Source organism: Pollicipes pollicipes, unplaced genomic scaffold (genome assembly GCF_011947565.3).
Source record: "Pollicipes pollicipes isolate AB1234 unplaced genomic scaffold, Ppol_2.1 Scaffold_4881;HRSCAF=5763_pilon_pilon_pilon, whole genome shotgun sequence".
Taxonomy (NCBI): domain Eukaryota; kingdom Metazoa; phylum Arthropoda; class Thecostraca; order Pollicipedomorpha; family Pollicipedidae; genus Pollicipes; species Pollicipes pollicipes.
In genome coordinates this window covers 51739171-51758510 of record NW_023596576.1, presented here as the reverse complement: position 1 = coordinate 51758510, position 19340 = coordinate 51739171, and the positions used below count along the sequence as shown (strand labels likewise).

The following is a 19340-nucleotide window of genomic DNA, read 5'->3' as shown; positions in this document are numbered from 1 at the left end:
GGCTTACTGCGATGTACCATGGGGAAGAAGGGAGGGTAGGGGATCTCTTATCCCTCGTCGTCTCATCGTCCCATCCCAAGCCAGCTCACATGTCTGGGGGATCTGTTAATGTCTTGCTGCCCTATCCTACCAGCCACCACATTCCATCCATCCCCTCCCAAACGAATCGGTCAAAAGGGCAGCCAGGGAAAGAAGTCGGAGAGTTCTGCTGACGCTTCGCCACCCCTCTCGCGTCACCCCAAGAAGGGTCCGATGACGAAGAGGACAAGCTACCTCGGGCCAAGTACAAGCAGCGCGCCAAGCAGTACCTGGTGGACGTGGTGCGGGAGGGCGGCGGACGGGTGGAGCTGGCGACGGCCGACTTCCACCCGGGCCTCCACGTGCTCGTCACCGGCTACACCAATGGCTCTTTCCTCATCCATGAGATGCCAGACGTCACGCTCATACACTCCCTGAGGTGGGTGCGCTCGCTTGTGTAGCTGGACACGAGAATGTACGTACTGTACTACGAATGTACGTACGTACTGCGAATGTATTGCCATCATCGTCAGTCACTCCTGGTCGGATCAGGTGACCCTCGTGCCCTGCCCCGTCAGCATGTCGGACCAGGTGGTCTCGCCAGTGACGCTGTCTCCTGGTCGCATCAGGTGACCCTGACCTCGTGTCCTGTCCTGTCAGCGTGTCGGACCAGGTGGTCTCGGTCCGCCTTGTCGCGTCAGGACGCTCGTCTGCCCCTCGCTTGTGACAGGTGTCTCACGTGTGTCTCCTGTCCGTCAGGTGACCCTGACCTCGTCCCTGTCACGCGCGTGTCGGACCAGGTGGTCGTCGTGACGCTCACTACGTCGCACAGGTGTCCTGACCTCGGTCTGTCCTGTCAGTGTGGACCAGGTGGTCTCACGTGATCGTCTCCTGGTCGCTCGTGACTTCCTGTGCCCGTCAGCGTGTCGGACCAGGTGGTCTCGTGAGGGATGCTCACTCCTGGTCGCATCAGGTGACCTTGACCTCGTTCCCTGTCCCGTCAGCGTGTCGGACCAGGTGGTCTCGTCAGTGACGCTCAGCCCGGCCGGCGACTGGGTGGGCCTGGCCTGCTCCGGCCTTGGCCAGCTGCTCGTCTGGGAGTGGCAGTCCGAGACGTACGTCCTGAAGCAGCAGGGCCACAGCAACAACATGACCTCGCTGGCGTACTCGCCGGGCGGGGAGCTGCTCGTCACTGGCGGCGAGGATGGAAAGGTGACGCCCTAGGGAGCGGCGAGCCGGGCTGGCCGGGGCTCGAGGGAGTCCGGCGCCGTCTGTGGGGTAGCGATCAGTGCTGCCTGACATGATGGTGCCTTGTGGCTGTGCTGGACCGTGCGATTAAGGCCATCATTATGTGACATTATTCATGTGCAGTTTATTTTCTGAGTTGAGAGCGATATGGGCTATTTTGCCCTAACTGCGCGATTCACAGTTACTAGAGCTAACCCGAATGAGCCGTTTGCATCAGCGGTATTGCGATTTCTATCAGCAGCAGCTTCCGCCTCGCTGCCAGCTAGTGTGTACCACATGCGAAATAACTTGTAACACTTTATCACTCGGCGCGTGTGACCACTCCCGTCCCTCCACCTAGGTCAAGGTGTGGAACACTCTGTCTGGCTTCTGCTTCGTCACGTTCGTGGAGCACACGGCCGCCGTGTCGGGCGTGGCGCTCACGCAGTCGGGCAAGGCCGTCCTCTCGGCGTCGCTGGACGGCACGGTGCGCGCGTTCGACCTCACCAGGTGGGCGGCCCACGACCGCCTGCCAGCTGGCGGCGAGCTGGGAGTGGTGGGAACGGGCACGGAATGTTGTTACTGAAAACGTTACCGCAGCCTGCGCCCTCCACATCCCTCCAATACAAACAGTATGGAAGGCGGAGGTGTGGCCGTCGCCCAATGGATAAGTTTTCTACGCCTTCGCCGATGTGGGCTCTAATAGCCCTCCCCCTCCCACACACACACCCTAACTTTGTAGCCAAGACAGATAAAACCTGAGGTTGAAATGAGCTTGGTGCTCGTCGCCTGATCTATCTGAAGATATCCGTGTTTTGGTTCAGGCCAATTGATAGCCTTTCAGAATGCAATGATGACCAGAACAGGTCATGCTGGAAATCAGACGGAATATTCTCGCCCATATAATGACTAAGCCCAAAAGTGAGCAGCAATAATTTGGCCATCAGCAGGCTGTTTGCCGTCTTCCGTTTCCGGAAACGTCGGGGTTTCTGAGTTTGGGCCACCAGGGTGACTTGCCTGGTCACGGGGACATCACTGCAATGTCCATCGGAGTGCATTATAGATGGGCTCACTATCGGTACCTGCTATACTGAACAAGGTGGTGTGGCGAGGAGACGATCGATACATTGATAATGGCGTGAGCCGTCCAAACATACTTATGGTTCTTCTTTGGGTCAATTTGTGACCTCTGAGGTGAAGCAAGGTCGTGAGGGTCATGCATGTTTTCACCGTTATACAATGCCAACATTTTTACGGTTATCAAATAATCGTTGTCCGAATTGTTTGACAAGATTTCAATAAGGACTAATTTTGACTGCATGCAGTTGAACTGTGATAGGTTAAGGTTGACTTTGCTAAGATGTCAAACGTTTCATGTATCTGTCCTATGATAAACACTCATCTTACGACACGATAACGACATTCGGCGCAATATGGCGGACTTTTGCAAATGGCATTTATTTGAAACCATGCGAAGCCACCTATTCAGGTCAAGAATGTCACAAAGTGACAATGTATTGCAATGATAGTCATGATGCAGATGCAATACCGCTTAGTAGTATCTGCTACGCAAGGAGAAGGGAGGCTGAAAATGGACCCAAGCTTTGCTAGACTGATATGGCAATTGCGATACTAGTTATCAAGCGATGTCAGAGCAGCCCAGGTGTTACATGCAGACATTGATAGTTCAAGGTCATAATCTTACATGACCTTTCGAAGATCAGTGTTTCTTGCATGCATAATCAAAGCTAGTTAAAAGTGAGGAATCACTGAAAAAGCGCCCCTGTAACAGTCACTGTGCGTAACAGTGCTTAACCGTTTTACTTTTATCTGATTAGTATGACCTTGACCCAAGAAGATCACTGTAATTGGTCGCGTAGTGTTGGTCGAAGTGATGCTGATGTTTTGTATTGTAATAAGCACATTCTTTCAAACGTAGGTGCCATCAATCCTGCGTAAGAGACACTTTAGACATGTATGGCTCAGCTTCACCCTTGATTGTCCTGACACCTCACCATCAGACACAATCAGGTTTGGCATCGCCGACGTTACATCAATCCATCGATTATATCGATTATCTTCGATCGATTTGTTAGCATGATATGCATTGATAACATCGATTATATCGGTAAAAACAGGCAGGTAGCAAAAATCCCGATCGCCAGCAAGCAAGCTGTTTCGTCGATGTGCAAGAAATCTGGTCGACACGACTGTTACAACTGGGCGCTGTAACGCCCGGACTCTTGAAGTCTCCAGGCAGAGCCATCGCAACCCTACGTTCAGGCGTGACGATCCCTGTACTCGTCTCTCTCCTGCACGCCCTGAAGCTCGCGCCGGTGTCGGCAGGTACCGTAACTTCCGCACGCTGACGTCGCCGCGTCCGGCCCAGTTCAGCTGTCTGGCGGTGGACAGCAGCGGCGAACTAGTGGCCGCCGGAGCTCAGGACTCGTTCGAGATCTACCTGTGGTCGCTCCAGCTCGGCAAACTGCTCGAGGTGGGCCGCTAACTGGTGGACAGCGTGGTCTGGTCTCCCCTCCACGCTCGTGTAGGTCCGGGGGCTGTGGTCACGATTGTGAATACTTTCGCGGAATTGATGCGCATTGATGATGCTTACGTTACCGCCAAGACAAAGGACACCTCGTGACCAAAGCGAATCGAAGTCAGTTACTGATGCGGTGCTGTGCAGTTTTCCGGTCGTGTTCCGCTGGAGGGCGGTCTCGTTGCCGGGCCGTGGGTGTTGTATGAGCTGTGCGGCCTGCCCTGGCCTGACTTGAGCCTGACCTGACCTGACCTGACCTACCTGACCTAATCCCTGCTGCAGGTACTGAGCGGCCACCAGGGCCCGGTGAGCGGGCTGGCGTTCAGCCCCGACCCGACCTCCACCACGCTGGCGTCCGTCAGCTGGGACAAGACGCTCAGGTGCGCGTGCCGCCGGCCCGCCTGCTGCGGCACCGGTGTCACACGAGGCATCCGGCCTAGACGTCCGGCGGGGGCTGCTGCTCACAACTGGAAACAGTCTAAATCGATTTGTGCTGGCGATAGGTTCCTTGGTCTCGTACATCAGTGGGAGTTTGAATTCTTACGCTCTGTCCACTTTGAATTATCCGAACGCCACGTTCCGTTTTGTCACTAGTAACACCCTCCTCATCACCGCGCATTTTGTTTTGGACTGTGAACGCGGGTGTGGGTGGTGTTTGTGCACAGCGGTCGGGCGGCGTTCTGCCGGGCCGGGCCTGCTGACCCGGGGCGGGACGGCCTGTTGCAGGCTCTGGGACACCATCCAGTCCAAGGGGCAGCGCGAGACCATCGACCTCCTCTCAGACGGTACGTCCCGCCTCCGCGCCGACCGCGGCGCACCCGGGCGTCCGCGCCGACCTTGCTGGACAGCAGGGCCGACTGAACTCGCCTGTTTGTCCCGTGAAGCTGTGGCGTGCTCGGTCTTCTGCTCGCTTTTTGTGCTGTTTTTTTTTTTGCCGACGAGCGTAGAAAAACTGCGATGTGTGCGCGAGGTGCCTGAGTTGGATGGTATTGTCCACGAGGTGATCACCAGATGTTTGGTGTGACTCAGGTGGGTTGATCGGGTTCTGAGGCAGCACGCGCTGTGTTGTGTGACGACGTGAGGAAACGCGTCAGCCCCTCGCCGTGTGCCGGATGCATGATCCGTCTACGTATGGGGTCCGTACCCATGGGTATCAGGTCCCGTGGTAAATTTCCGTGGTTTGCACAGGCTGCTCATGAGGAAATAAGTACATCAGCGAAAATATGTCTGGTTCTCGCGTCGCCTGTAGAGTCAAGTCGATACTGATGAGCCCTCGGTCGTTGTCATGGCCAATCCTACAAGAAAAAAAATGCGAGCTGTGTAAACGATTTTGATTAGACTTCTGCATCGAGCAACCCTGCAAAAGCTGCGGTATTAAGTGCCCTCGTTTGTCCCGCATTGGTCACCGCTACCTGACAGGGGCGGCGCGGCCGACGCGGGCCGCGTGAGCGGCGCTGACCGGGGCCGGCGTGCTGCAGGTCTGGCGGTGGCATACCGGCCGGACGGCGGCGAGCTGGCCGTGGCCACGCTCAGCGGCCAGATCCAGATGTTCGACCCGGCCTGGGCGGCGCAGACGGGCGCCATCGAGGGCCGGGCCGACCTGGGCAGCGGCCGCGCCGACGCCGACCATATCACCGCCAAGAAGAGCCTCCAGGGCAAGTACGTCACGTGGGGCGTCGCTGGGGACGGCTCTGTCGCCCCAGCCAGGCTGCCATGCGGTCCTGAGCTCAACATAGGACGTGGGGCCCGCGCGCACGACAGAAGTGGTCAGCTGCGCTCGCCAACTAAAGCACGCCGTAGTCCGGTCACAAGAGACGGCGATTTCATCTATAGCGGCGACGGTGGCTTATGTCAGAAGCTCACTCAATGGACTGTTCTCAGAGACAGTTGGAGCTTGCATGTTGAAGACTGATTGGACCGGGGAGCGGCCGTGAGCTGTCGACGTCGAGCCGTCCGTTAGGTGTACCCACGTGGGGAGTGGCCGGCGGTGGCTCGTCTCGGTTTGACCCGGTCCCGTGGCGTGTGTCGTGTCGCCCGGCGCGGCGTGCTGACCCCGCCGCCCGCCGTCCAGGGCCTTCAACACGCTCTGCTACACGGCCGACGGCAAGTGCGTGCTGGCCGCCGGCCACTCCAAGAACGTTTGCCTCTACCACGTGGCCGAGCGTCTGCTGCTCGCGAAGTTCGAGATCACGCAGAATCGCTCGTTCGACGCCGTCGACGTGAGTTTCGGCTGCGAAACACCAGCTGAGAGGGAATTGGGGCTCACTGACTGTCAGACGGGATCGGGGACTCACGGGCTGTCAGACGGGATCGGGGACTCACTGGCTGTCAGACGGGATCGGGACTCACTGGCTGTCAGACGGGATCGGGACTCACTGGCTGTCAGACGGTATCGGGACTCACTGGCTGTCAGACGGGATCGGGGACTCACTGGCTGTCAGCGAGATCGGGACTCACGGGCTGTCAGACGGGATCGGGACTCACGGGCTGTCAGACGGGATCGGGACTCACTGGCTGTCAGACGGGATCGGGACTCACGGGCTGTCAGACGGGATCGGGACTCACAGGCTGTCAGACGGGATCGGGGCTCACGGACGCCATGTCGTGTTAGCGTCGCCTGTTTCTGCTGTGCCCGCTGACCTGCCGGTCGTAGGTTATGGCGTCCGTGCAGGGTGTTGCGGCGTGAATGCCCCTCTCGTTCTCGTGGCCTCACCTGACTCCGTCGCCGCTGGCAGGACTTCATCCACAAGCGCAAGATGACCGAGTTCGGTAACCTGTCGCTGGTGGAGAGCCGGGGGGAGGACGCCGACGATATCCACGTGCGGATGCCGGGCGCCAAGCGGGGCGACATGGCGGCGCGCGCCCTGCGGCCGGAGATACGCGTCCTGGCCGTCCGCTTCTCACCCACCGGTCAGTCGGTCAGCACAGTCGCAGTCGTTCGTTGAGATCATCCACGCAGTGGCTGTTACAGTACAAGTGATGTTTGTTCGTATGCAATGTGAAATTGGTGGAGAAGTGAGAAGTCATTGAATGACGAGGCAAAAGCGCATTTGTATAGCATTGAACAGGCCCGACATCGATAGCGGGTCCCAGATGCCGGGGACTGAACATGTCTTGAACCTCACTGCAAGAGAGACAGCAACGCGTATTCCCATCATGGCCGCGCGAACGGACATAGCATGGGGTCGCGTTGTCGTGCCAGAGGGCGCGGGTGTCCCAGAGGGCGCGGGGTGTCCCAGAGGACGCGGCGTGCCCAAGAGGGCGCGGCGTGCCCTGGAGGGCGCGGTGTGCCCCAGAGGGCGCGGTGAGCCCCAGAGGGCGCGGCGTGCCCAAGAGGGCGCGGTGTGCCCCAGAGGGCGCGGTGTGCCCCAGAGGGCGCGGTGTGCCCCAGAGGGCGCGGTGTGCCCCAGAGGGCGCGGTGTGCCCCAGAGGGCGCGGTGTGCCCCAGAAGGTGCGGCGTGCTCCAGAGGGCGCGGCGCGCCACAGAGGGTGCGGCGTGCCACAGAGGGCGCGGTGTGCCCGGACACCGCTACCCTGAACGCAGAAGCTCCCTGGGTGCTCGTCAGTCGACGTCACAGAAGCTGGAGCTGGAGCACTCCAGCGCCCGTCGCGGTGCCGACTCTGCGACACCTGGGCACGCCCAACAAACGTGCTCTTGGCTGCGGGAGCACACAGAGAGATGTTCATGGGCCCTTTGAGGCAACACCTTGCCATGGCGGCGAGCGAAGGGGGGGGGGGGTTGAGTGCTTCATTGATCCTGAGGGCGGTTGGGAAGTCTTGTAGAGCGTCCCTTGCGGCCAAGTGGAGGAGCCAGATGACATGTTTCTTCCACGCGGGCTCTAGCAGACTTAGGTCAGACCGGGATCAGCAATCCCTGGGCCCCCAGTTTTACAGTTTTGCCCGTCTTGCCGGGCCCCGTTTTAGACGCAGGTGGCGACGAGGGATCCTGGCTATTAAGTGAGGTGTCCCGCGGATCAGTCGGGGCACTCTACCAGTATGTGGCTCTCTACCAGTATGTGGCCAGTATGTATGTGGCTCAAGTTGGTGAGCCTGCGCATGCCTCGTGTTGCCTGCGCACGAGGAAATCAGGTGATCAGGTGGCGCATCCCCGCGGCACTGGCCTGGAGCCAAGCGGACCACGTGACGGGCGTTGAGGGGAGCTGCCGGCGGTAGTTTTTGCCTCCGATCGCGGTCTGGCCGACATGCCTTGGCTTGTCATCACGGTGCCTGGTTAGCCCCTGCGAGCCAGGGCACTGGCGCCCGCGCATGTGTGCCGGGCGGGTCCCGCAGCAGCTCCTTTGGCACACTGGTCCGCGTGCGGCGTGCTGTTAGCCCTGGCGGCTCCACTCGTGGACCGTCCCCTCGTTGGGCTCTGTGACGGGCGGAAAACTGAGCCGAGCATTGCCACCCGTCTGTGAACTCGCGCGTTCCGGTCAACCCCAAATCCCAGCCGGTCGCAGAGGAAGCACTCCCTCCAAAGAAACTGTCAGGGTTCGACCTGAGCCACTGTCTCGTCCCAGTTTCTGTGTGTAGCTGTTGATATGAACCATGACTGCGATTTGTTGTTGGTGGAATCATCAACCGATGTGGAGAGCAGGGGTCTATAAGGGCAGACAGGCTTTGTGAGGGACACTTTTAGTGTGTACGCCGAAGGAATTGTAGTGTTTTGCCGTTGATTCTTAAACAACATATTCCACTCTTGCGGAGGAATGTGACGCGGCCACACCACGTTTGGCCACACCGGTCTAGTGTAGCTATTTGCCGTACTGCGCGAATCTGCACTTCGCTTGCCGGTCGTGCGCGCGTCAGTCTCGCTGGCCGTGCCCGGGCCCGCGTGCGCGCGCCTGCTCTCTTCTGACCGTCTCTCGGCGCCGTCGTCAGGTGAGGCGTGGGGCGCCGTCACCACCGAAGGTCTGCTCATCTACTCGCTGGACCCCAGCCTGGTGTTCGAGCCGTTCCAGCTGGAGGAGAACATCACCGAAAGCTCGGTGTTGGCCAAGCTGAAGGCCGGCGACCCTGCGCGCGCCCTGCTCATGGCGCTCCACCTGAACGTACTGCCCGTCACACGCCGCGTGCTGGAGAGCGTGCCGCACAGCAGCGGTAGGTGGCGCGCCGGTCGACTCGACTCGCTCCCGGGCTGGCCTGCGGCGGCGCACGGCCCCATCTGGATCTTCCCTGTAGGATAACATGGTTTCAAATGCAATTTTGGGTGATTTCAAAGATTTTTTGCAGACGTAGTGTGTTTACAGCCATGCCAAGTTATTGTGTAGTGTTCCTATCTCATCGTTCAGTCAGGTGTGTATCGTTCAAACAGGTGTTAACAGTTGTGTACTCGTCTGGCCTGATCAGTTCCCCGAGGAACTTCGTCCGAATCTGCATCTTACGCAACGTCCCGAACGTGCGCCGTGTGCCCCTTCCGTGTTATGATTTTAATTGGTATCTATAATGAGTCCTGGCGAGCGTCCGCTCCACTGACAGCCCCCCCCCCCCCCCCCCCCCCCACACACACACATTTCGTCTCTGACCACTCCGCCTGACACCCGCCCCGCCGGTCTGCCCGTCAGTCGAGGCCGTGGTGACGGGCCTGCCGCACCGGTACGTGGAGCGGCTGCTGGCGTTCGTGGCCGCCGAGCTGGAGACCACCCGCCACCTGGAGTTCTACACGCTGTGGGCGCACAGTCTGACGCAGCAGCACGCCGGCTGGCTGCGCAGCCACGTACTCAGTGTGACGCCGCTGCTCCGGCAGCTGCAGAAGGCGCTCACCGCCAAACAGAAGTCGCTGGGCCAAATGTGAGTGTCTCGCGGTGGGGCTCCGCGCGGGCCAGCCAGCCTCGTGCTTTGGTCGCGCTGTTTTCTCACTTCCTTGCTGGAAGCAATTGGAGAATAATGTAGGCGTGCCTTGGCAACATGGAAGTAATTTTACATTTTGTAGTGCATCGTAGCGCCTTTGGCGCTGTGATCGTTGATTGCAATCAGGCAAATATCATTATTTTTGTCCCAGTGATGGCAAATTAGCAACCTATTCGATGATATTGTAAGGGAGTTTCTGGTATACGCTTTTTGTGCCAAGCAGAAACATTCTTAAGTGATTTCTACCATTGGTTACCCAACAGTATTAAAAGACATTTATGCACTCAAGCATTCATGACTTTTTCACCGATTTCTTGTTGAGGCTTAGTACTATATGACATTGGTCATAACTCTTGTAATAGGGACCTCTTATGATCTAGTTAACCTTGGTCAACCTCCATAATACGGTTTCACATGAAAGACAAGGTGCATCTGGATAGAAGTCCTGTGTCTTCCTCCAGCCTTCGTGCAATGGTTTGAGTGTTGAGAACAGGCCTGTTGAACTTCTGACGCTGCGCTGGTTAATGGAAGTGTTCCACATTTGTGTGGGGGTTTGAACTGAAATAGCCATCTTGACCACCTTGCGGTGCAGTTCACAGCCAGAAAGTATTGTTAGGCCACTTTGACGTTCATGACGTCATAATAACGTCATTTAAACCCTGCCGTTTCATGAGCCATGCGGCGAGCAAGCCCAGCATAAAAAAAATGTAATGGTCAAGTCGTTCATATCTGGCGTTTGTAAACACGATGTTCAGACATATCGGCCGTCAATTGGTTCTCAATTGTGTGCAAGGTACGATGATGCAATCAAACAATGACGTATCGAAATTAGTTACGTAGGTTGTTTAGTGCTTTTGCGAGTAACATTAGGCATATAGATAAGATAGTAGCAATAGCCGTATTCTTACGAAGACCAGGCGATTGGAGGGATAGATGCACGATAGTTCGGCAGCATCCATTTATCGAGATGAATGACAGTAGTGTTTTTTCTGTTACTGACACCGTTACTCACACTTCGGTGCACACACACTTCGGTGCAGAAGTGTCGTTAACACGGTTGACACTGTTCTGTTATTGTTACTGAACACTACTGTTATTCGTTTCTATAAAGGCATGCTGCAGAAATATTACGCATCTAGCCATTCTCGTGCTTCCTTTTTTCTACGAGGAATAGGGTTTATGCTACTGTTATCTAAAAGAGGCATCGAGGAGCATGTTTATTAAACAGAGATATTGTGTTACCTAGAGAAGCATGAAAGTGCTTGAAATTATGCCAATAATTTGGTAAGCTTGCGTTCAATAATTAAGTGAGTTTGTTCCATCATATCTGGTTTTGTTTCGATATCTTCACACGTGACACATAGCCGTTAAGCGCCGGGCTGTGGTATCGCAGCTGTCCTGCTTGCCTGGCTGCTGATCGGCGCCGCCGTTTTCAGCTGTGATCACAACAAGTATCTGCTGCGGTACCTGAGCACGCTGGGTCAGCTGCGGTCGGCGGCGCCGCCCCTGAAGCGGCCCGCCGGGGAGGGTCACGCCCAGGACTCGGCCGAGTCCGGGCCCGAGTCCGACCACGTGTCCGACGATGAGGAGGTGGCCATGGTGGCTGTGAGAAATACATGATACCTCGCTATGCTGCCGCTCTTGTGTTCGTTAATTTGCGGTGGTGGTTAGATATGATCCGTATTCACCTGCTGCTCATCTAAATCCAACGGTTAGCGCTCAGGTAATAATTGAGAATTTCATTCTCTTAATTTTAATGAAGGCAAGCCAGAATTTTCTCCTACCAGCGCTTGGAAACAATGATCATCGCAAACATCATGACTGAGGCGGCTTCTCCGTGGAATAATGGTCATGCAGAGAGCAAGAGTTACCCACTGTCCCACCGCTACCACTCAGAACAGTTACGGGGCCTGTGTTTTTGCGGCCTTGGGGATGGCCACCACAGAGCGCGTGTGGTGACCATTGGACAAGCTGCGATAGTGGGCCGAGAGCGTCCAGTTTAGGTATATCTGCTGCGAACGCTGGAACGCTCCGACCGACCACACAAAGCGGACGACTCATCTATCAGCTGGATCGTGCGCGAAGAATGGGAGTCGATATGCAAGAAAGCGGAACACTGGTACCGTGGTGTTAACGCGCAAATGCTCCAGGGTAATGCGAGGATAACCGGCCAGCTGGCTCGTGGTGCCGCATGGAGGTGTGAAATGCAGCGACAGTGGGTATGCAAAGACTCGAATACGCCAACCATCAAAGCTGCCTGTGGCGAGTCCCAGGGTGCATTGCTGGGGTATTTGTTGCTTAAATTTTGATAATCGTCCCGCCTTCTGTGCCATTCGCCTCCTGACTGACCGCAATTTCCATCCAGGCGAATGCGACGCCTGGGGCTTTGTACCCCATGCTACTTCATGGCATATAAACCAAAGTTTGGTCAAATGCTTACGACAGACAACACTTTCAAGTCCGCCCATTTCAGCTTCTTTGAGAGCATTCTATTTGGAGCATAAACAAAAGCCAGCGCAGTATGAACTACAGCACATGGGGAACACCCACCGAATTCACTCCAGCCACCGCCACCACCCATCCACGCACGTCGACGGATGGACACGTTACCCACCATCATGCGTCTATGCTCTGCCGATAAGCCCTGCTGTGGCCGTCTCTGTGACGGTTATGGTGAGGGCTCCGTGGTGGCCATCCGTGCATTAGCCATTCGCTGCTGAGTGCCGGCCTGTCACTGCACGCCCGAAACGACATACCGCGAACAGCACATTGATACTGCTCGGTGCCGACAGACGGATCGAAGCAGCGGCTTCCCGGGCTTTTTGCTGTTCAGGTGTGCGGCAGCCTGTCTTCCTCGAGCCGACTTTTAGCATTTGGCCGTTACTGACTGTAGGGGCGATATATTCACGACCTGGCGAAACTGCAGGTGTAGAAACAGGTAACCTGGGAACATCCGCGGAAGCTTTTCGATGCTTAGGCGTGTGCATACGTTTGAGCATAGGTATGTGCGCCTGGTCTGGTCAGAGATCCATGGCCACAACCCGCAGTGCTAGGCGGCTGTTCGTCCGCATCTTCCGATGGATTTGTTTGTAGGTTTTGTTTTCGAGTGCTGCGAGGTTTTCAGCGGAGAACGTGGATTCGCATGATCCATTTGGCTGATAATATGCAATTCACGGATGTCCATGTAAGATCGCGTTTGCCTTAAAGCGTATGAAGACCTCCGAGCGCGTTGAACTGAGGCTAGGTTAGTTAGAGCTGGTTCATGGTGCTAAAGCAGCCGACGAGGCAGTCGATTTAAAAGGCAACTCACCGTCCGCCTGTGGTAGATTCCGCCCGGTCTGACACCAAAGCGCTCTGGATGTCCGCGGCCCCGCCTCGCGGTCCAGTCCTGCCGCCGGGCCGTCACCCGCCGCCAGGGCCCGGCCCCCTGGTGGCCCGCGCGCCTGTGTACCGACCGCCGCCGCAGCCTGTGTATACGGCAGGCCGCCCGGCGCGCCCGCCCGTCACCGCCGCCGCCCTCGGCGGCCGGTATTTATAGGTTCCAGCCGCTTCCCGCGGGGCCGGCGGACAGGTGCGAGCCACCTGATCGGGGTCAGCCGCGCGGCGCCGGCACCAGAGCTTGCGTCGGCGCGGGATCCCGCGGGGACTCAGACCGAGCCGGTCGACAGAAGACCACGAGTACGTCCGCATGGACCGTTGGCTGGGGCGGAATCATTGGCAGTTGCTCCTTGCAATTGGAGGTCCATTCACAATTGCCTATGATATTCTGCACACGGCAGAAGCGGCTGTGAGCGTGAGATGCGCGTCTGGTATTTGACTGCGAACTCCACTGTGAGCTTTCGGCAACGGGCAACAGATAGCATTAAGTCTTGTGAATTAGTGATCGGTCAGATATGCACGGTCCAACGAGGTTTGTTAACTCTCGGGACCGCCGATAACTGCCGAGCCATTTTCGAAGCCCAAACATCCGTTCATGAACCATAACGGTGAGGCATGGTTTGGTGAGGGGCCGTCATCCACCCGTCACGCGGGATCGATCGGGGCGTTAAGGGTCAAACGCAGACCCAGGAAGACTGGAAACTAACTGGAAACTGGCGAGATAGTAGCTAGCTGACAAAGGGTACTAGGATAGCAGTTTGACATCGTGACCCCAAACTGGGTCGCTGGGTTCCTTCGTCGCAATTGTTGGTAACACAATTTGACGGTGTGGGTAAACATATCAACTGATACCACATTCCCCAGAGACGGCCAGCTTTGCTTCGTTTCATCTCGTCCGAAGAACGGAAAATTTGATAAGCCGAGTGAGATTACTAATCAGTCTGTCCTGAGATTACTAATCAGCTTGTTAGCTCCTCAGTGGCACACCCAACAACACTACTTGCGATGGAATTTGAATAAACCTCCGACTTTAAATCAAGTGTAAGACAACCCAGTGGTGTGACTCGCTGCTTGATTGGTGCCATGTGTGCTCAAATCGTCATTTTCAGGGTACGGCTGACAGAAAACGAGGCACTCGAAGAGAATGAATGCCGAAAAATCCATTAGCCGTCTTGATACTCGCCTCCACAGGCCTGGCATATCTGCCCCCGTCCGTGGCCGACAGAGACCTGGTGTGCCTCGCCCTGTCACCGTCAGTGGCCGACGGAGACCTGGTGTGCCTCGCCCCCTCCGTGGTCAACAGAGGCCTGGCGTACCTCGCCCCGCCCCCGTCAGTGGCCGATAGAGGCCTGGTGTGCCTCCCCCGTCCGTGGCCGACAGAGGCCTGACGTACCTCGCTCTGTCCCCGTCAGTGGCTGACGGAGACCTGGTGTGCCTCGCCCCGTCCGTGGCCAGCAGAGGCCTGGCATACCTCGTCCTGTCCCCGTCAGTGGCTGACAGAGACCTGGTGTGCCTCGCCCCGTCCGTGGCCAACAGAGGCCTGGCATACCTCGTCCTGTCCCCGTCAGTGGCTGACGGAGACCTGGTGTGCCTCACCCCGTCCGCGGCCAACAGAGGCCTGGCGTACCTCGCCCTGTTCCCGTCAGTGGCCGACGGAGACCTGGTGTGCCTCGCCCCCTCTGTGGCCGACAGAGGCCTGGCGTACTTCGCCCTGTCACCGTCAGTGGCCGACGGAGACCTGGTGTGCCTCGCCCCCTCCGTGGCCGACAGAGGCCTGGCGTACCTCGCCCTGTTCCCGTCAGTGGCCGATAGAGGCCTGGTGTGCCTCGTCCCGTCCGTGGCCGATAGAGGCCTGGTGTGCCTCCCCCGTCCGTGGCCGATAGAGGCCTGGTGTGCCTCGTCCCGTCAGTGGCCAACAGAGGCCTGGCGTACCTCGCCCTGTCCCCGTCAGTGGCTGACGGAGACCTGGTGTGCCTGGCCCCGTCCGTGGCCGACAGAGGCCTGGCGTACCTCGCCCTGTCACCGTCAGTGGCCGACGGAGACCTGGTGTGCCTCGCCCCCTCCGTGGCCGACAGAGGCCTGGCGTACCTCGCCCCGCCCCCGTCAGTGGCCGATAGAGGCCTGGTGTGCCTTGCCCCGTTCGTGGCCGACAGAGGCCTGGCGTACCTCGCCCCGTCCCCGTCCGTGGCCGACAGAGACCTGGTGTGCCTCGCCCCGTCCGTGGCCGACGGCGCTCGCTGTAGAGCATCAGGCGGTGTCCAGCGGCTGTCCAGGCCAGGGCAGTGGCCACTGGCCAGCCGGGGTCGGGCCAAACACAACATGAACCCACTGCTGCCGTTCGAGGCTGATCGGCTAGAAAACGGCTGGAAGCGCCGCCGGCGCGCCGGCGGACGACGGGTAAAATTAGGCCCTGCCGGCGACGAGGGCAGCGCCTGGGTGCGTGGCGGGCGTGCAGTGCTGCTACACCAGGGCTCCCGTGAACACCTCCCGAAGCCGAAGCCATCAGCCATGGTGAGTGGAGTCGGACGTGTCGCGGCCCAGTACGACATGGCTGGCAGCGGGCAGCATCAGCTGTAACTGTCACCCGGTTGAGAGGGGTGTTAGGTATGGTTGTTGCCTGGGTAAGAGTTGTCCGCTTGGATAGAAGCGGGATAATTAGCCGCTAGTTATGACCATGTAGTTTTCTCCCTTAGAATTTAGCTGCATGATCTTTTGTTCTCCCTGTGGTGTACTCCCCGTAGAGAATTATAACGGTGGAATATGCCTTTCATATTCCAGACGGTAGCAATAGCACGTGTATTTCCCCAGCAGTTTGCAAGGTATGAAGAGATTATTCCCCGTAACACATAACCTGCCATCGGAACACTTTGTAGTTGCTAGCATCCTTCTGGGGGTGAATGAGACCACCTTCCAGTGTCCCGTCTTATATTTCACCCCCGGGGAGCATGGACAAGTGATAATCGTTTGCCATCGGACCATTTACAGGAGGAACTGGACAAGGACCAAATCGCCAGTAAGTGGTGTGGGGTTCATGCTGAGTCTACCGCTTTGGGGGGCTTCACTTGGGGCACTCCACATCTTCTTCGCGGTGAAGCTATTTGAAGTTGCTTTATTCGTACTTCCTGGCTGTCTTTCATCTCAACTGTTTGACCTTAAAGCCTGTCTGGCTCATTGCAATGAAGAGGGAGTATTGGCAACGGGGAGCCATGACATCGTACTTTCTTAATGGGCTTTCGGACGGACATTTCACTTCCGTTATACTTATCTGAGTTCTAACACGCGTGCATGACAAGGCGTCATAACTTATATCCAAAAGTGCGGAAATACCGTGATGTGAATATGGAACAGCATTTTATCCTGCCTAAGGATTAACCAGAACTTCAGCTTCTCGCGCTGCTCTTTCGACGCCTCGTTGATAACGGACGTGGGTACCAGTTTATCGCACTGCTCTGACCAGTTTCAGATTACCACTGCGAAATGATGCATTGCCCGGCTGATGCGGATTGCTGCTATGCTGAGTGTTGTGATGGTTGAATTCACCATTTTAACGGTTGCTGTATGTACGCGATGTGTGCGTGTCGCATAATAGATATGTGATCCTGTAGGCTCGCCCCAGAGTCATGCCTTTAAATGCGTACTCAGCGGAGATCGATTTTCCCCACCTGACACATATCGTGACCAGAGTAATGGGCGCCGCGTGGAACGCAATCCACTAAAGAAATTGCAAGATACGTCTGGAAATCTTCTAGACGTGCAGTTGTTTGAAAAAAATAGATTATACTTAACTTTTGGTAGGCCATAACTCAAGGTAGCGTGGCGCATATGGTACACTAGTGAATGTATTTAAAATTGTAATGAATGTGATATCCATCTTTTGTACGTAACTTAACGCGGGGCATGTTAAATTGTACAGAAGCACAGCCGATGCATACAACGGCATGTGTCGGCTGTGAGCTAACAATTCAGCACATTTCATAAGGAACGGGTAGAAATGTTCCGGACTGGCCAGGTCCGGCCTAGAGCGGTCAGCCTTTTTCAATTATGGACCCAGCACTTCACTGGCTGTGCCACTGAGACCGCACGGTATAACTCGAAAGACGGAAAAATTCGCGCCGTACCATGCATGAAATTTGGACCTGGTGCCCGTGGGATTTTGATCTCTGCATACAAAAAGGCCGATGGAGTGGTGCAAGATAATGAAAAAATTGTTTTGGCGCCAGCGTTATCGAAATTAAGCACGACGTAAGTTCAATTACAGGCCTGTGCAAAGCCAACCGTAAAGAGGTGAACCCTGTGGGCCAGTAGAAAAAGTGCGCCGTGGAGCGGTTGTGCCGCGAATGTACTTAAGTGGAGGCTGCATATGGTAACCACGTTTTCTCCAGATGCTCACATATGCTTCAGAATGGCATGGCTATCCTACCAATTATATATCCGTCTCATCACGCTGGACCCCATTCTCAGTGCTCAAGAAGGCGTTCGATGGTTTCGACCACGAGAAGAAAGGCGCCATCAACACCGACATGGTGGGCACCATACTGCGGATGATGGGTCAAGCATACAACGCCCAGACACTCAAGGAACTCATCGAAGAGGTGGACGCCGACAGTAAGCCTTTCCATTTCCCCGTTCATCGTGGGCTATTGGTAACGACTTTTGTGAAGGATATTCTAAATATCACACAATATTTCCGAAGCCTGATTCCGATATGAGGATTCATACAGATCTGGGTCGTAACTGTTTTACCTCGAATGAGAGCAAAAATTGTGTGCTGTCGCGGTTGGGTGAACGAAGCACGCAGAATTGTAGGGTGACTGGTGCAGCTATATTTGAGCCGTTAACTCAGTTGGTGTTAGGTGCTCAGAAAAAAAGCCCGACAACTTCATGAAATACACATACTAGGCTCATGCGAAACACATAGAAAGGACGAAAAAATGTTGTCGTCGACATTTTTTATCAAAGGCGAAAAAAACAGTAACGGTCGATAGATGATAAAGACGAAGGCCTTGATGATGGTGAGTAGACGGCGATGATGTTGAGTAGACGGTGATCTCACGCAGTTTCATATGACAAAGTTGTGAGTGCGTCTAAGGTGCGTCTGGTGTTCCCAGAGTCCGGCATGCTGGAGTTCGACGAGTTCGTCACGCTGGCGGCCAAGTTCATCATTGAGGACGACGCTGAAGCTATGGCGAAGGAGTTGAAGGAGGCGTTCCGTCTCTATGACAAAGCCGGTGAGTTTTGAACGGGATGGGGACGCCTCGGTTAGTTCCCAGATTGCCTCTTAACGCTTTCGTCTCCATCTGCCAACAATATCAGTCACAGCCGGCTTACAGGGCATCCTTTGCAGTCAGCACACGTCTCCACCATTATCGTCCAAGTCGCATAGTACACAGGATGCGTTAAGATCGCCGTTTGTACTAGTTGGAGCACTCGCAGATATGTAGGTTCATGTTTCGCCTTCATCTTGACAATCCACGCGGTTTCAACTCCTTAGTCATTATTTTCCAATTCCCGTCCGTCATCCCTGTCGTGGAGTAATTTCCTGATCAGGTTCACCTGCTGATATTCTACACTTACCTGTCTCTCACCAAGCTCAACTAAAATAAGCCAACCGTCCACGTGCCGTTGCTGCAGGGAACGGTTACATCCCCACGTCATCTCTGAAAGAGATTCTGAAGGAGCTGGACGACACCCTGAACCCGGAGGACCTCGACAATATCATCGGCGAGATCGACACGGACAACTCGGGAACCGTTGACTTTGACGGTGCGTGGACCATCAGACCCAATGGCCCATGTTCTGCATCTGGTTCTGATAGTGTTGGCTGCAAGCTTTGCCTCAAAGCACAAAAACTGCTGGTTGCTCAAATTCAGATTTGTATATGAATTATGCAATGTTTTTTTATAGCATTTCCAACAGCAACCAGTGCATGAACGCGTCGATACTCACGAGAGATCGTCGAAGTTCGATGCGCAGTGGCAGGCGGCGCCTGACGAACGCCTGGCCCCACAGAGTTCATGGAGATGATGACGGGCTGAGCAGGCGCCGGCGGTTGACGGACGCCTGGCCCCACAGAGTTCATGGAGATGATGACGGGCTGAGCAGGCGCCGAACACTCGGCGCAGTGCTGTCGGCCGTCACACACGCCCGTTGCAGCACCGCGGCGCCGCCGCGTCCGGCCGCACCGGCCGCTCCGGTCGCCGCCCACCCCCACGTGACGTCACGACCTGCACTCAGCGGTGATGTTACAGGGGACCACACCGCCACCATCGCGGTGCAGATTTCCATTGGATCGATGGTACTAGTAGTGAGAATAAACTATTATTTTGGC

At 56.2% G+C, this 19340-nt stretch overlaps 2 protein-coding genes across 3 annotated transcripts; both read left to right on the top strand.

Annotated features, from left to right (window-relative positions):
* Positions 1-243: 243 nt before the first annotated feature.
* On the top strand, positions 244-15255 carry LOC119100580 (periodic tryptophan protein 2 homolog; the record flags this gene model as incomplete). Its single annotated transcript, XM_037223661.1, is given in 17 exon segments — positions 244-457; positions 1023-1230; positions 1607-1755; positions 3592-3739; positions 4067-4164; positions 4511-4569; positions 5263-5443; positions 5856-6003; positions 6520-6694; positions 8666-8884; positions 9349-9574; positions 11071-11239; positions 13051-13124; positions 14238-14342; positions 14627-14809; positions 15010-15136; positions 15208-15255. Coding segments are annotated over 17 exon segments (2531 nt in total), but the record flags the coding sequence as incomplete, so codon positions are not given.
* A 61-nt stretch (positions 15256-15316) lies between these two features.
* LOC119100913 (troponin C) lies at positions 15317-19340 on the top strand. Of its 2 annotated transcripts, none has more exons than XM_037224112.1 (6): positions 15317-15523; positions 15998-16025; positions 17474-17617; positions 18121-18240; positions 18644-18775; positions 19085-19340. In XM_037224112.1, the coding sequence occupies exons 1-6, from the start codon at positions 15332-15334 to the stop codon at positions 19108-19110; spliced, it is 642 nt and encodes a 213-aa protein (XP_037080007.1). In that variant the 5' UTR covers positions 15317-15331; the 3' UTR covers positions 19111-19340. The 2 variants fall into 2 exon arrangements, with proteins under 2 accessions (XP_037080007.1, XP_037080008.1); XM_037224113.1 differs by having other exon boundaries at positions 19022-19340.

Bases quoted from the DNA above. Each gene is read 5' to 3' on its own strand.
- LOC119100913 (XM_037224112.1), top strand. From the start codon at position 15,332: ATGAACCCACTGCTGCCGTTCGAGGCTGATCGGCTAGAAAACGGCTGG. The intron at 17,618-18,120 runs GTAAGCCTTTCC...TGGTGTTCCCAG, and splicing joins CGAAGAGGTGGACGCCGACA to AGTCCGGCATGCTGGAGTTC. The intron at 18,776-19,084 runs GTGCGTGGACCA...CTGGCCCCACAG, and splicing joins GGGAACCGTTGACTTTGACG to AGTTCATGGAGATGATGACG.